Genomic DNA, 16,572 nt, shown 5'->3' with positions numbered 1-16,572 from the left:
AGGGAACTGCTCCTCGTGTTCCGCATGCACTTATGATAAATAAGATTTTGTGCTTCCCTTTGATGTGATGGAGAATTTTGTCTCTCTTCAGATCCAGTCCAGCTGTTTATGATGCTCGCATGGAGAAACGGAGCGAAGTGAAAAGACAGCCACTGGGACATTCAAAGCAAGCAGACTTTGTCAGGATCATGGAACAGAAGGCAAACACTATTATTTAACCTTTCTTGTGCTGGGTTTATTTGTGGGGGGAACACAGAAAGCAGATAGAGGGTGCAAGGCTGATTTTAGAGGGGTAGTTTCGATACGACGTCTAAGTCCAAGTTTGAATGTTTTGTTAAAACAGAAAAACGTCTATTTGCTAAATGTTTTTGTGTTTTGTGCGTTTATCTTTTTAGTCGCATTTTTTTTTTTTGGGGGGGGGGGGGGGAGTCCAAGTGAAAAATACACAAAATCAAGCCATTGGTATGTATGAGGAGCCAACATTCTTAGTAGAGTGGCCACTCAGACATCCCAGGAGAGCAATGGGGCACCCTAAGGGACACTGCAGTGGACTTCAAATAAATCCTGTCTGCTGAGCCTCCTAAAACCCACCCAAAACTCAATACAGTAACCCTTATTATGGGTGAAGGGGGCACCTATATGTGGGTACAGTGGGTTTCTGGTGAGTTTTTGGAGGGTTCACAGTTTCCACCACAAGTGTAACAGGTAGGGGGAGAATTGGACCTGGGTCCACCTGTCTGCAGTGCACTGCACCCACCACTAGACTACTCCAGGAACCTATATGCTGCTCTAATGGACCTGAATATAACATCTGAGGCTGACATAGAGGCTGATAAGTAATGTTTTTAATCACATTTTGGGGGGGTTGGGAGGGGGGTAGTGACCACTGGGTAAGTAAGGAGAGACCACTCCTGAGTCCCTCCAGTGGTCATTTAGGGCACTTTTTTTGTGGCTTATTTGTTAATAAGGCCATGGAGTTGACAGATCATGTGACAGACCACGCAACAGCAGTCAGGAGAATAAGATAAGTGGGATTTTACCTGATAGGAGTGGAGGAGTGGCCTAGTGGTTAGGGTGGTGAACTTTGGTCCTGGGGAACTGAGGAACTGAGTTCGATTCCCACTTCAGGCACAGGCAGCTCCTTGTGACTCTGGGCAAGTCACTTAACCCTCCATTGCCCCATGTAAGCCGCATTGAGCCTGCCATGAGTGGGAAAGCGCGGGGTACAAATGTAACAAAAATAAAATAGATACTATTGGAGATTCTACATGGAATGTTGCTACTATTGGAGATTCTACATGGAATGTTGCTATTCCACTGGCAACATTCCATGTAGAAGGCTGCGCAGGCTTCTGTTTCTGTGAGTCAGACTCACAGAAGCAGAAGCCTGTGCAGCCACATTGGTGATCTGCAAGGGCCGACTTCTACATGGAATGTTGCTAGTGGAATAGCAACATTCCATGTAGAATCTCCAATAGTAGCAACATTCCATGTAGAATCTCAAATAGTAGCAACAGCGGAGGAGTGGCCTAGTGGTTAGGGTGGTGGACTTTGTTCCTGGGGAACTGAGAAACTCACTAGCAACATTCCATGTAGAAGGCTGCGCAGGCTTCTGTTTCTGTGAGACTGACGTCCTGCAGGACGTCAGACTCACAGAAGCAGAAGCCTGCGCGGCCACATTGGTGATAGGGTGGTGGACTTTGGTCCTGAGGAACTGAGTTCAATTCCCACTTCAGGCACAGGCAGCTCCTTGTGACTCTGGGCACTTAACCCTCCATTGCCCCATGTAAGCCGCATTGAGCCTGCCATGACTGGGAAAGCGCAGGGTACAAATGTAACAAAAATAAAATAAAGATATCATTTAGGATTAAATATAGACTTTTAAGACCACTATGGAAGTTTTTTGCCTATGATGACAGTAAGAACTCCAGCGATTTTAAGAGCTGTATAGCCAAAAAACTGGAGTCTGTTTAGGCTTTTTCCTCTGGTTCAGTACATGGGATATGCAAAGTGTACCGTTAGGATCTGATTGATCTAATACAATAAGTAAAGTGTTCCTAACAAACGCTCAATTGAAGTTTATTTGTTAATAAAACAGGTCTAGACCAAAAAAGTCCAACTTATAGCCCTGGACATTTTTGTTTTGTTCCATTATGGCAGAAAAATGTCCAAGTGTTGGGAACGCCCAGACCCCACCTTTAACACACTCCCTTGTGATTTGAACGTCCTTCTGATGGACTTCATAGAAAAACATTTAAAAGTTGGTTTTGAAAATACCAATTTGGACGTTCTTGTGAGAAAAATGTCCAAGTGCAGATTTATGCCACTTTTTTATGTTTTTCTCCTTTGAAAATGAGCCCCATAGTGTTATCTTCTTTTCCATTTCTGTTGTACCATAGATTCTACTGATTTTGCTTTTTTTCCACCCCCCCCCCCCCCCCCCCTTCTCCTGGCACTTATCACTTGCTTTCTTGAAAGAAAAGCTCATGAAGGTGCCTTACGTGAAAACAAAACTTTTGCAGAGTCATACGTGATGAAAGTATAGTTCTGATCCGGGGTGTTTCTCCATTACTGTCTTGCTAACCACAAGACATTTCTTTTACATCAGATTAGGAATATTACATGTGTTTGGCATGTCAGCATCTTATGTGTATGTAGGGTTTTAATTATGGGTGGAAAACTATTTAGAAAACCTATGTACCACTCAATTTGTTAGGAATCAGGGACATTACTACTTTTTTTTATTATTATTATATGTGACGTTCGTTTTTAGTTTTTGCGTTTTCCTTTTGTCTCTCTTTCGGTCTCCTTCAGGCGTACTCTTTCCTCATTTTCCCTTCCCCTGTTTCCATTTTCTTTGCTCTCCCTCTATATGTCCTTCAGGTACGTTCTTTCCTCCGTTTCCCTTCTATCTCCCTCAAGTACGCTCTTCTTCGTTTCCCTTTCTATCTCCTTCATAGTAACATAGTAGATGACGGCAGAAAAAGACCTGCACAGTCCATCCAGTCTGCCCAACAAGATAAACTCATATGTGCTAATTTTTGTGTATACCCTACTTTGATTTGTACCTGTCCTCTTCAGGGCACAGACCGTATAAGTCTGCCCAGCACTATCCCCGCCTCCCAACCACCAGTCCCGCCTCCCAACCACCGGCTTTGGCACAGACCGTATAAGTCTGGCCAGCACTATCCCCGCCTCCCAACCACCAGTCCCACTTCCCAACCACCGGCTTTGGCACAGACTGTGTAAGTCTGGCCAGCACTATCCCCGCCTCCCAACCTCCAGCCCTGCCTCCCACCACCGGCTCTGGCACAGACCGTTTAAGTCTGCCCAGCACTATCCCCACCTCCCAACCACCAGCCCCGCCTCCCAACCACCGGCTTTGGCACAGACTGTGTAAATCTGCCCAGCACTATCCCCGCCTCCCACCACCGGCTCTGGCACAGACCGTATAAGTCTGCCCAGCACTATCCCCGCCTCCCAACCACCAGCCCCGCCTCCCGATCTTGACTAAGCTCCTGAGGATCCATTCCTTCTACACAGGATTCCTTTATGCATATCCCACGGATGTTTGAATTCCGTTACCGTTTTCATCTCCACCACCTCCCGCGGGAGGGCATTCCAAGCATCCACCACTCTCTCCGTGAAAAAATACTTCCTGACATTTTTCTTGAGTCTGCCCCCCTTCAATCTCATTTCATGTCCTCTCGTTCTACCGCCTTCGTATCTCCGGAAAAGGTTCGTTTGCGGATTAATACCTTTCAAATATTTGAACGTCTGTATCATATCACCCCTGTTTCTCCTTTCTTCCAGAGTATACATGTTCAGGTCCGCAAGTCTCTCCTCATACGTCTTGTAACGCAAATCCCATACCATTCTCGTAGCTTTTCTTTGCACCGCTTCAATTCTTTTTACATCAGGTACGCTCTTTCCTCCTTTTCCCTTTCTGTCTCTCTCAGGTATCTGCTCTCCTCCTTTTCCCTTCCCCTGTTTCCATGCACTCTGTCTCCTTCTGCCTCATCTTCCTTCCTTTGGTCTAGGAATGAGGTTCTGCTGTCTTCAGCTGTCACAGCCTGAGCCAGTGTGGATGCTGCTGGGTTCTAGGCCTCAGATCTTAGGTGCCCGAGAGTGACCTGGTACCCAGGATTTTTCCTGCTTCTTCTTCATTTATTTATTTTCAGGCTGTAACTTTGTGCATGGAAGCTTCAAAAACTGCGTATTGAATTAATCTGAAGGTTGCAATCTGTTCTTGAAGCTGAACATCCCTAAGGGTGTGTGAAAAAAGGATGACATAATTCCAGCCAACAAGTGAGGGCATTTTATAAACAGTGGTTCTAAATAAATCTCCATTGTTTAAGAGAAAACTTTTCCCATTTGTGGTTTCATTTTCTAAGGTTAGAGGCCAAGGTGGGGGAGGGGAAAGGGGGGAAGTATTAGAAAGAGATCATAGTTTGAGTGTCTACAACTTGTCTTCCACATCCCAACTGAAAGATATGAGGTTAATTTTGCATTGATTTATTTGCTTAGTGCTAAAATATTAATTTTAAAAATATTATTTTTTTCCCCAGGCAGAAACCTCGGCCGCACAGGGATCAGGTGGAAGAAGTGGATTTACTAAAGATAAAGTAAGTTGTGCTGGTGGTGGGTATTTGGTCATTACATGAGTGAGATGGCAGCTGAGGTAGGGTTACCATTTGTCCGGATTTAGCCGGACATGTCCTCTTTTTGAGGACATGTCCGGGCAACCGTGTGGGTTTTGCCAATCTGCCCGTTTGTCCAGAAATCCGGACAAATGGGCAGATTGCTAGCCTCCCCTCCCCTTACTTACTAGTGCCCTGGTGGTCTAGTGACCTCTTCCGCCTTCGGGGCAGGAAAGAGCCCCCTTTTTCCTGCCCGGAGCGCTGCCCTGCATGCATCCTTCCTGTTCCTGATCTCGGCGCCGATTCAAAATGGCCGCCGAGAGTTGAAGTGACCTCACGAGACTTCAACTCTCGGCGGCCATTTTGAATTGGCACCAAGATCACCAACAGGAAGGATACATGCAGGGCAGCACTCCGGGCAGGAAAGAGGGGGCTCTTTCCTGCCCCGAAGAGGTCACTAGACCACCAGTAAGGGGAGGAGAGTGACGGGGTGTGTGACAGGGGGGAGGGGAAAATGTGACAGGGGCAGGGTGTGAAAGGGGGCGGGGCATGTGTCCTCCGTTTTGGGGGACAAAATATGGTAACCCTAAGCTGAGGGGGGCACATTAACATAACATAGCATGGCCTTTTTATATACCATCCCTTCCATTTCTCTAAACAGATAACAAAATAAAATCAATAATTACAAAAATAAGTAAAATATAAACTACCTATACAAAAATCAATCCTAACTAATGAACAACACAAAACATTGCCATGATTGATTATAATATTTTTGGAAAAGCCAAAATTTCAAGAATCGTCAAAATCTCATATAATCTTGTTGTAAGCTAAGATCAGTAGGTAATGAATTGCAAAATGAAACTGCAAAAAATGGAAGTAATTTTTTAAACTTCAAAGAACATGATAATGGGACCAAAAGTTTGCTTTTCTGAATTGATTACAGGACTCTTGCCTCCCTGTTTACAAAGCCACATGGCTTATGTTCTAAAGTGCATGGGTTATATCGACATTACCGCACCGGCAGCCGCTAGCACGGCTTTGTAAACGGGGGGGGGGGGGGGGGGGGGGTTGATTACTTCTAAATATAATTAAGAACATAAGAATAGCCATACTAGGTCAGACCAATGGTCCATCTAGCCCAGTATCATGTTTCCAACAATGGCCAATCCAGGTCACAAGTACCTGACAGAAACCCAATTAGTAGCACCATTCCATGTAGAACCCCCAAAGAGTAGCAGCATTCTATGTAGAACCCCAAACATTAGCAAGATTCCATTCAGAATCTCAAATAGTAGCAACATTCCGTGTAGAACCCCAAGAGTAGCAAGATTCCATTCAGAACCCCAAAGAGTAGCAACATTCCATGCTACCAATCCCGGGGCAAGCAGTGGCTTCCCCCATGTCCATCTCAATAACAGATTATGGACTTTTCCTCCAGGAATTTGTCCAAACCTTTTTTTAACCCCAGATAAACTAACATCCTCCGGCAACGAGTTCCAGAGCTTAACTATTCTTTGAGTGAAAAAATATTTCCTCCTATTTGTTTTAAAAGTATTTCCATGCAATTTTATTGACTGTCCCCCTGGTCGGCACAATCACCATCTTGCGAGGGTACCACTCTGGGTCCTATATAACGCATCTGAAGGGTAAATTGGTATTCCTTCAGTGTTACAGAAATGCCCAGCACAGACCACTGCATTTCTCCTGTGTGCGTTAACAATTTAGAGTTTCCCAGCATTTTACCGATTTACAGAGACTATGTGAGGTCTCCCGGGATATGGACCTCAGGGCCTCGATTCTGTCTTGGTGGCAGTATTTTAGGCTTTCCACTATGTAGCAGTTTAAACTCTGCCAGCCTTTACTTACATAGTAACATAGTAGATGATGGCAGAAAAAGACCTGCAAGGTCCATCCAGTCTGCCCAACAAGATAACTCATATTTGCTGCTTTTTGTGTATACCCTACTTTGATTTGTACCTGTGCTCTTCAGGGCACAGACGGTATAAGTCTGCCCAGCACTATCCCTGCCTCCCCACCACCAGCCCTGCCTCCCAACCACCGGCTCTGGCACAGACCGTATAAGTCTGCCCAGCACTATCCCCGCCTCCCAACCACCAGCCCCTCCTCCCAACCACCGGTTCTGGCACAGACCGTATAAGTCTGCCCAGCACTATCCCCGCCTCCCAACCACCAGCCCCTCCTCCCAACCACCGGTTCTGGCACAGACCGTATAAGTCTGCCCAGCACTATCCCCGCCTCCCAACCACCAGCCCCTCCTCCCAACCACCGGTTCTGGCACAGACTGTATAAGTCTGCCCAGCACTATCCCCGCCTCCCAACCAGCAGCCCCGCCTCCCACCACCGGTTCTGGCACATACCGTATAAGTCTGCCCAGCACTATCCCCGCCTCCCAACCACCAGCCCTTCCTCCCAACCACCGGTTCTGGCACAGACCGTATAAGTCTGCCCAGCACCATCCTCACCTCCCAACCACCAGCCCTGCCTCCCAACCAGAGCTTCATTAGATAAGCAGTTGTTTGTATTTCTTTATTTTTCGTCCTGGTGGGTTAATTAAGCTCGTACATTACAGAACATTACCCTTCAGATGTATATTATTCAAAACCTACTTGGTTCCATACAGATTATCTCTGGGAATTTCAATATAAAAACACCACCTCCACTGTATTAAAATCAACCCATATATTAAAAAAAAAAAGAAAGTTTTAAGGTGCTTATGAAATATTAAATAATCTCATAGGAATTGAACTGATGAGGGGAGAGCGTTCCAGATTGAATCTGTTTTATATATTAAAGAAGAAGATGATAATCGAAAAGCTCTAACCAGCTTCACCGATGGGAAACTTAATACGAACTGCTTCTGTATCAGTCGCCTACTTAAAAGCAGAAAAACAGCCGCCAAATACAGTGGAGCATTTCCATAAAGAGCTTTAAAAATCAAAGTACATAATTTAAACTGGTCTCTTGCAGCCACAGGTAACTAATGAAACTTATAAAAAAAGCAAGGGGTAATCGTTTCTTCCTTTTATAAAGAGTATATTACCCTAATCACTAAAGGGATCCTTTTACAAAGGCAGGCTAATGGCTAGAGATGCCGATAGAAATACAGTGATACCTCGGTTTTCGTCGATAAACCGTCCGAAAACAATCGGCGGAATCCGAAACCGACGAAAACCGAGGCAATGATTTCCATATGAATCAATGAGCAGGAGAACGCGTGGGTCGCCCTTTGTGTTCGCAAAATTAGCAGCGAGGTCACGTGGGCACGCTGACGAAATCCGAGACAAATTTTTGGCGGAAAAAATCGACGAAAACCGAAACCGACGATAACCGAAGTCAACGAAAACTGAGGTATTACTGTATATGAGGTCTCTAATGTTTAGCACTTTCTTACTGCCTTTCTAACTTTGTGTATTTTAAACAAATCAGTACGTAATCTCTCAAAAACAAGAGCTGTAATACAATCATTCAGATTACTAGCAGGCTTCGTTAACACAGAAAAAGCACATGTGCAGGGTAATTTTATAGCTGTTCACAGGCAGAGAAGGTGCTTATTAACCTGTTTTGTAAAGACATATGGCAGCTTATTTTCGAAGGAGAAGGGCGGCCATCTTCCGACACAAATAGGGAGATGGGCGCCCTTCTCGCAAGGCCGGCCAAATCAGTATAATCGAAAGCCGATTTTGGCCAGCTTCCACTGCTTTCCGTCGCACGGACGGCCAAAGTTCAAGGGAGCATGTCAGCAGTGTACCGAAGGCGGGACGTGGGCGTGGTTAAGAGATGGCCGTCCTCGGCCGATAATGGAAAAAAGAAGGGCGCCCCTGACGAGCATTTGGCCGACTTTACTTGGTCCCTTTTTGTTCACGGCCAAGCCTTGAAAAGGTGCTCGAACAGACCCACCGAAGGGAATCGGGGATCACCTCCCCTTACTCCTCCAGTGGTCACCAACCCCCTTCCACCCAAAAAAACAAATTAAAAAACATTTTTTTTTGCCAGCCTCTATGCCAGCCTCAAATGTCATACCCAGCTCCATCACAGCAGTATGCAGGTCCCTGGAGCAGTTTTAGTGGGTGCAGTGCACTTCAGGCAGGCGGACCCAGGCCCATCCCCCCTACCTGTTACACTTGTGATGGTAAATAGGAGCCCTCCAAAACCCACCCGAAACCCACTTTACCCACATGTAGGTGCCCCCCGTTACCCTTTAAGGACTATGGTAGTGTTGTACAGTTGTGGGGAGTGGGTTTTGGGGGCTCAACACACAAGCAAGCTCATTTTCAAAGCACTTAGCCTCCCAAAGTTCCATAGAAACCTATGAAACTTAGCCTCCCAAAGTGCTTTGAAAATATGCCTGAAGGTAAGGGAGCTATGCACCTAGGAGCAATTTGTGAAGTCCACTGCAGTGCCCCCTAGGGTGCCGGTTGGTGTCCTGGCATGTGAGGGGGACCAGTGCACTACAAATGCTGGCTCCTCCCACGACCAAATGGCTTGACCATTTTTGAGATGGACGTCTTTAGTTTCCATTATAGGCGAAAACCGAGGTCGGCCATCTCTAAGGGCGGCCCAAATGTTGAGGTTTGGCCGTCCCCGACCGTATTATCGAAACAAAAGATGTATGCTTCTTTATGGGGCCATCCCTAGAGATGGGCGACCTCGTTCGATTATGCCCCTCATGGGCACCTACCCGGGGATTCTATATATGGTGCCTTAATTTCTGCGCGGAAATTGAAGCATATTCTATAACGAAGTGCGTAACTTAATTGGTTAACTAGCTAATTGGTGCTGTCAATTGAATATTAACAAGCAATTAGCACTAATTGGCATTAATTAAGAATTTACGTTCACAACTCACTAACCGTATTCTGTAACATGGCGGGCTTAAATTCTAAGTTGCATAGTTGAAAAGGGGGTGTGGCCATGGGCAGGACATGGATATTTCTAAAAATCTATGTGCGTTGTTACAGAATACACCCGCTCTGCGTCTAATTTAAGCGTTGGGATTTACGTCAAGTAAAACACGGCGTAAATGGCCGTGACTAAATTTGGTCACATGGAGAGGCGCTGGGCGTATTCTATATACCGCAAGGAAATTTAAGCCTATTCTATAAAATATAGGCGTATTTTAGAGAATGCGTCTAGGCATATTTTTTCTGCGCAGAATTTTCAGGCGTTATATACAGAATCTAGCCCCTATTGTGTCTTTATAAAATACTAGAATCCTGCAGAGATCCTGCCTGGATTGACGACACAGTCATTGCGTCTTCTCGAGAGCAGGTGTTTATGTTAGCGTGTAAAATACACATGCATGTGCGTGTTTTGTAAAATACGCGAGCAAATCACAACTGCACCCTTGCTTCGCCCAGACTCCTCCCCTGAGCAGGCCTACTGCAGGTACAATTCTGACTTGCAGTGCGTATATTCTAAGAGGTCTCGTATGCCCGAAAATGGTTTATGAAATTATGTCCTTAGTGTAGCACAGTGGCACATTTTTCCCTTCCTCTGTTGGAGGCTCAGCCTCATCTTTGTGGGGGACTTGACATGGTAAAGTGTACCTCAAGAAGCTGGCCAGCACCGCATGAATGTGGGGGGATGTATGTTTGAACTTAATGGTGGTGTGTTTGAGTTGTGCATATGCACGACAAAACGTGTGTGTTTGTGGGTGTGGAATTGAGGGAATGCAAGGGGGGTTGGGTGGATGCAGGAAAATTGGGGGGTGATAGACTCCTTCCCTCAGTCTCCCTCTACTTTTATCTCTCAATTCTACGTCCTTCCAAGAAGTCTTTTTCATCTTCTGAGTAGATCTGACTCCTATGCAGGGAACCCCCAGAAACAAACACAGACCAGTATCAATTGGATAAACAGTTAGCAAATGCTAGCGTTTTTACTGCACGCTAATGATTAGCACGAGCTAAACGTTAGAGACGCCCATAGAAATATGTGGGTGTTCTCTAACGTTTAGCGCATGCTAATACGGTAGTACGGCTTTGTGAAAAAAATCCTCAGGAAGGAAGAGGACTAACGGCTAGGTTTACTAAGCGGTGCGTTAAAAACGGTAACGCACCTTAGTAAACATACCCCTAAGAATAAAATTAAAGCAAATAGGGGACAGGATAGAACCTTGCAGGACACCACAAGAAAGAGGGTAATAGTGAGAAGTAATCACAGAAAATGATTTGCCCTGGAGAAAAGACGAAAACCACTTATAGACTGTACCATAAGTACATAAGTATTGCCATACTGGAACAGACCAAAGGTCCATCAAGCCCAGCATCCTGTTTCCAACAGTGGCCAGTCCAGGTTACAAGTACCTGGCAAGATCCCACAACAGTACAATACATTTTATGCTGCTTATTCTAGAAATAAGCAGTGGATTTTCCCCAAATCCATTTTAATAATGGTCTATGGTGTCACGATTATGGCCATGACCCCTCTTTTGACTCACCTTTTCTGCCAGTCAGCTCATGAGCTGGCTTCTTTTCTGCATGGTTGTGTTTGTCCTGTGTGTTCCTAGCCTTACTTTGGTGTTGAGTGTAGGGTTTCTACTTCATGTGTGTTCCAAGCCTCACTTCAGTGTTCAGTGTGTATTTCTTGTCTCTGTCCTGTAGGGTTTCCACTTCCTCTGTGTTTCAAGCCTTACTTTGGGTTCTGTGTATTTCCTGTCTCTGTCCTGTTTATAAGGAAGTGGTTGACTTTCATTCAGGGCCTTTGCAATGCCAAAGGTCCCCAGGTTAGTCGGTGTGCAGTTGCACTTCTGCCTTGTTCTGGTTTGTGTGCACTTCTGTGTCTTTTCTTCTTTATTGTGGTGTCTGTGTGCACTTCTGCCTTTGGCCTTAGTTCTGTTGTTTGTCTGTTTGCTTTGTTCTGCCTAGTCTGCCTTGCTTGTTCTAGTTCCTTCTACCTTAGCTTCTGCTTTAGTTCTGTTGTTTGTCTGTGTGGGTCAGCCTTGTATCCTGCTTGCCTCTGCCTTGCAAGCCTTCAGCTTTGGTTCTGTCCATGCTTGTCTGTCTTTACCCTGGTAGTCTTTAGCTCCAGTCCCATAAGTGCATAAGTAATGCCATACTGGGAAAAGACCAAGGGTCCATCGAGCCCAGCATCCTGTCCACGACAGCGGCCAATCCAGGCCAAGGGCACCTGGCAAGCTTCCCAAATGTACAAACATTCTATACATGTTATTCCTGGAATTGTGGATTTTTCCCAAGTCCATTTAGTAGCGGTTTATGGACTTGTCCTTTAGGAAACCGTTCAACCCCTTTTTAAACTCTGCTAAGCTAACCGCCTTCACCACTTTCTCCGGCAATGAATTCCAGAGTTTAATTACACGTTGGGTGAAGAAAAATTTTCTCCAATTTGTTTTAAATTTACTATACTGTAGTTTCATTGCATGCCCCCTAGTCCTAGTATTTTTGGAAAGCGTGAACAGACGCTTCACATCCACCTGTTCCACTCCACTCATTATTTTATATACCTCTATCATGTCTCCCCTCAGCCGTCTCTTCTCCAAGCTGAATAGCCCTAGCCTCCTTAATCTTTCTTCATAGGGAAGTCGTCCCATCCCCGCTATCATTTTAGTCGCCCTTCTCTGCACTTTTTCCAATTCTACTATATCTTTCTTGAGATGCGGCGACCAGAATTGAACACAATACTCAAGGTGCGGTCGCACCATGGAGCGATACGGCATTATAACATTCTCACACCTGTTTTCCATACCTTTCCTAATAATACCCAACATTCTATTCGCTTTCCCAGTCGCAGCAGCACACTGCGCAGAAGGTTTCAGTGTATTATCGACGACGACACCCAGATCCCTTTCTTGGTCCGTAACTCCTAACGTGGAACCTTGCATGACGTAGCTATAATTCGGGTTCTTTTTTCCCACATGCATCACCTTGCACTTGCTCACATTAAACGTCATCTGCCATTTAGCCACCCAGTCTCCCAGTCTCGTAAGGTCCTCTTGTAATTTTTCACAATCCTGTCGCGATTTAACAACTTTGAATAACTTTGTGTCATCAGCAAATTTAATTACCTCGCTAGTTACTCCTATCTCTAAATCATTTATAAATATATTAAAAAGCAGCGGTCCTAGCACAGACCCCTGAGGAACCCCACTAACTACCCTTCTCCATTGTGAATACTGCCCATTTAACCCCACTCTCTGTTTCCTATCCTTCAACCAGTTTTTAATCCACAATAGGACATTTCCTCCTATCCCATGACCCTCCAATTTCCTCTGTAGCCTTTCATGAGGTACCTTGTCAAACGCCTTTTGGAAATCCAGATACACAATGAGGCATATTTTCAAAGCTAAGTGCTTTGAAAATATGCCTAAGTATCAACCGGTTCCCCTTTGTCCCCTTCCTGTTTGTCTCTGTTCTGTTGGCTGCCAAGCTTGTTCCTGAATCCAGTTCCAGCCCATGTCAAGCCCAACTTGTTTCTGAATCCAGTTCCAGTCAAGCCAATCTTGTTCCTGAATCCAGTCCAGTCCAGCTAAGCCAGGTCTGTTCCAGCCTTTGGTTCCAGTTCAGTCAAGCCAAGCTTGTTCCAGTATCCGGTTCCAGTCCAGCCAAGCCAAGTCCGTTCCAGCCTTTGGTTCCAGTCAAGCCAAGCTTGTTCCAGTATCTGACTCTAGCCAAGTCAAGTGCATCCTGAATCCTGGTCAGTCTTGCTAGGGGGGGGTTTGCCTCCTGCTGCTGCTCGACGACAGTAGGCCAAGGGCTCAAGTTGTTCCAGAGATCGTTCCTGGTTGTTCAAAGCCTGGTATCGTGACATATGGACTTTTCCTTTAGGAAGCCATCCAAACCTTTTTAAACCCCACTAAGCTAACTGCTTTTACAACATTCTCTGGCAACGAATTCCAGAATTTAATTTCACGTTGCGTGAAGAAATATTTTTTATTGATTCGTTTTAAATTTACTACTTTCTAGCTTCATTATGTGCCCCCTAGTCCTAGTATTTTTGGAAAGAGTAAACAAGCGATTCACGTCTACCCATTCCACTCAACAACAGTGAATGATCAAACGCGGCCAACAGAACAAGTGAGACAGCCAACGCAACATAACCATGAATAAGCTTACTACGAACTTCACTCAGTAAGGCTGTCAGGACAATTTCAGTACTGTATCGCGGTAGAGCAGCAGGCAAAATACTTTCAGTTAGACTACTAACCAAAAATGTATGTAATACAAGCAATAGTTTTAGATGAGACAATTTGAAAATTAAAGTCAACCATTCATGATCATTCCACAGCAGTCCTATAAATAGGTTATTTGAAAATAGCCTACTCTTCCTGCAGGTAGATGTTTGCACAGATGATTCTTTTAATTTGGCTGTTAGGATCTATTGTTTTGCTTTGACTGCAGCTGCTCTTCGCTGTCCTAGGCGGCTGCCTAGTTTTGCCTAATGTCTGACTGGCACTAACAGTAGTCACTTGTTTACTCTTTCCAAAAAATACTAGGACTAGGGGGTGCACAATGAAGCTACTAAGTAGTACATTTAAAACAAAGCGGAGAAAATATATTCTTCACTCAATGTGTAGTTAAACTCTGGAGTTCGTTGCCAGAGAATTTGGTAAAAGCAGTTAGCTTAGCAGGGTTGAAAAAAGTTTTCCCTAAAAGAAAAGTCCGTAAGCCATTGTTAACATGGACTTGGGGAAATCCACTGCTTATTTCTGGATAAGCAGCATGAAATCTGTTTTAGTCTTTTGGGATCTTGCCAGGTACTTGTGCCCTAGATTGGCCACTGTTGGAAACTGGGCTTGATGGACTTTTGATCTGTCCAGGTAAATTTTTAACAACAGGCTCTTTCTCCGGCCGTAGCCAGCTCTGCAGTTGGAAGGGCCGGGGGGGGGGGGGGGGGGGGGGAGCAACACTTACCTCTCTCTCCTTCCTCCCTTCGTGCAGGCACACTAGGCATACCTTTGCTGGCAGCCAATAAATGGACTGCTACCACTCCCAACATCTTGCTCTGAGCAGCATGCTGAAACTTCTCACACATGCTGGAGAAGTCCCAGCCTGCTGCTCAGAGCTGGAAACAAGGAGCGGGGAGCAGCAGCAGTCTATTTACTTGGCTGGCAGGGCTCAGCATCCCCACCAGCAAAGTAAAAGAGAATTCAGCAGGGGGCCCAAGCCCACATTTTGGGAGCCAGTTGTTAAAGTAGCCATGGAGGGCCCTACTTTAACAACCGGCTCCCAAAATTCTTAAAAACTTAACAACCGGCTCTTGCGAGCCTGTGAGAGCCTGCTCCAGCACACCACTGGGTCTGTCCCAGTATGGCTTATGTTCTTAACAGATAACACTTTCAACTGAGCACTGCCCCCTATGTGTTAATATGATGTGTGCACTTACATGTAGCTCTGTGCATTTTCCATGACTAAGCCACTCCTCCTCCTTTTGCAGGCTCTCAGCTCAGTTCTGAATATTGACATGGTGAAACACAAAACAGCAGAAGAAATTAAAGAGGTGAGCCAATTAGTATCATATTTGGCTTAGTGGCAGCCCGCATGTTGCCATGTGGAAGGCCCAAGTTTGGTTCCTGTGCCCGCTTTCTGTTTTATAGGATCTGCAGGTGCTGAAGAAAGGAGATGTAAAATTTACTGTCGCCAAAGGAGGAGGTTGGGGGGGGGGGGGGGCAGGATTCTCAGCAGTGACACCTAGTGGCCAGATTCAAGGGTAGCTGCTGGGTTCCATACAGCTGCGGTACGTGAACCCTTACCAAAGGTGGTCATGATGAAGGCTGAGCTCCACAGTGGAGAGGAGAAGATGGGGAAAACCAGCAGTAGTTGCAAAGGAAGGCTTATTATGTGTAGCACCAGGTACAGGCCAGTTGGAAGCCCAGGTGAGCAGGGGGAAGCTGTTGGGTTATCCAAAACACGGAATCCAGGTTTTGAAGTGTGTTGAAGCAACTGAGGAAGTGTATCTGAGAAACATCAGTTTATGGTTATGGTAACTTTATTTGATATTCCGCTCTTCGAACAATAACGGAGCGGTTTTCAATAAAAACATCATGAAAAATAATAGAGTTTATCTTGCTGGGCAGACTGGATGGACCTTGCAGGTCTTTATCTGCCGTCATCTACTATGTTACTGCTTAATAGTACAGAAAGGAACGCCAGCTTCAGTTGTAAAAGAATGGTTATAGTTGCTTGTTAAAACATGATTGAAGCAGGCAGTTCTCCTTAAATCGGTTAGTTTCTGTTGGGTATTTTATTTATTTATTTAATACATTTATACCCCACATTTTCCCACTAGTTGTAGGCTCAGTGTGGCTTACACAGAACCGAAGGGTAGGCTACAGTTCAAAAGAGCACAACTAAACATAGTAATAATAGGATAATAGACATATATCTATCATATAAACAACAAAGAATAACAAGGTCAATACAAGGTAATAGGGTCCATGAATATTGCTGAATCCAGGAAGAAGTAAGATTAGGTTGAGTCTGGGAAGTAAGCCTTGTTGAACAGGAGGGTCTTCAATAATTTTCTGAAATTTAAATAGTTCCGAGTTGATTTTAAGGATTTGGGTAAAGCATTCCGTAGTTGTGTACCTATGAAGGAGAAGTTGGAGGCGCGGGTAGATTTGTATTTAAGGCCAATGCAGTCTGGATAGTGTAAATTAAGGTAGGATCGGGAGGAACTGGTACAGTTTGTGGGTGGTAAATCCACAAGATCTAACATGTATTCGGGAACTTCTCCATCAATGATCCTGTGAATAAAGGTACAGACAGTGGTGTGCTGGAGCAGGGGGCTCTCACAGGCTCGCAAGAGCCGGTTGTTAAGTTTTTAAGAATTTTGGGAGCCGGTTGTTAAAGTAGGGCCCTCCATGGCTACTTTTAACAACTGGCTCCCAAAATGTGGGCTTGGGCCCCCTGCTGAATTCTCTTTTACTTTGCTGGTGGGGATGCTGAGCCCTGCC

At 45.2% G+C, this 16,572-nt stretch overlaps 1 protein-coding gene across 1 annotated transcript in view; it reads left to right on the top strand.

Annotated features, from left to right (window-relative positions):
- ATPAF1 (ATP synthase mitochondrial F1 complex assembly factor 1) overlaps positions 1-16,572 on the top strand; it is a 46,189-nt gene that overhangs the window by 9,728 nt on the left and 19,889 nt on the right. The window contains exons 2-4 of the mRNA XM_030205914.1: positions 92-200; positions 4,569-4,625; positions 15,054-15,116. Of these exons, the coding sequence (XP_030061774.1) occupies positions 92-200; positions 4,569-4,625; positions 15,054-15,116 (229 nt within the window). The remainder of the gene's footprint in view (positions 1-91; positions 201-4,568; positions 4,626-15,053; positions 15,117-16,572) is intronic.

Source organism: Microcaecilia unicolor, chromosome 6, assembly GCF_901765095.1.
Source record: "Microcaecilia unicolor chromosome 6, aMicUni1.1, whole genome shotgun sequence".
Taxonomy (NCBI): Eukaryota; Metazoa; Chordata; class Amphibia; order Gymnophiona; family Siphonopidae; genus Microcaecilia; species Microcaecilia unicolor.
The sequence above is the reverse complement of the archived record's forward strand: the minus strand, read 5'-3'. Positions and strand labels throughout refer to the sequence as shown.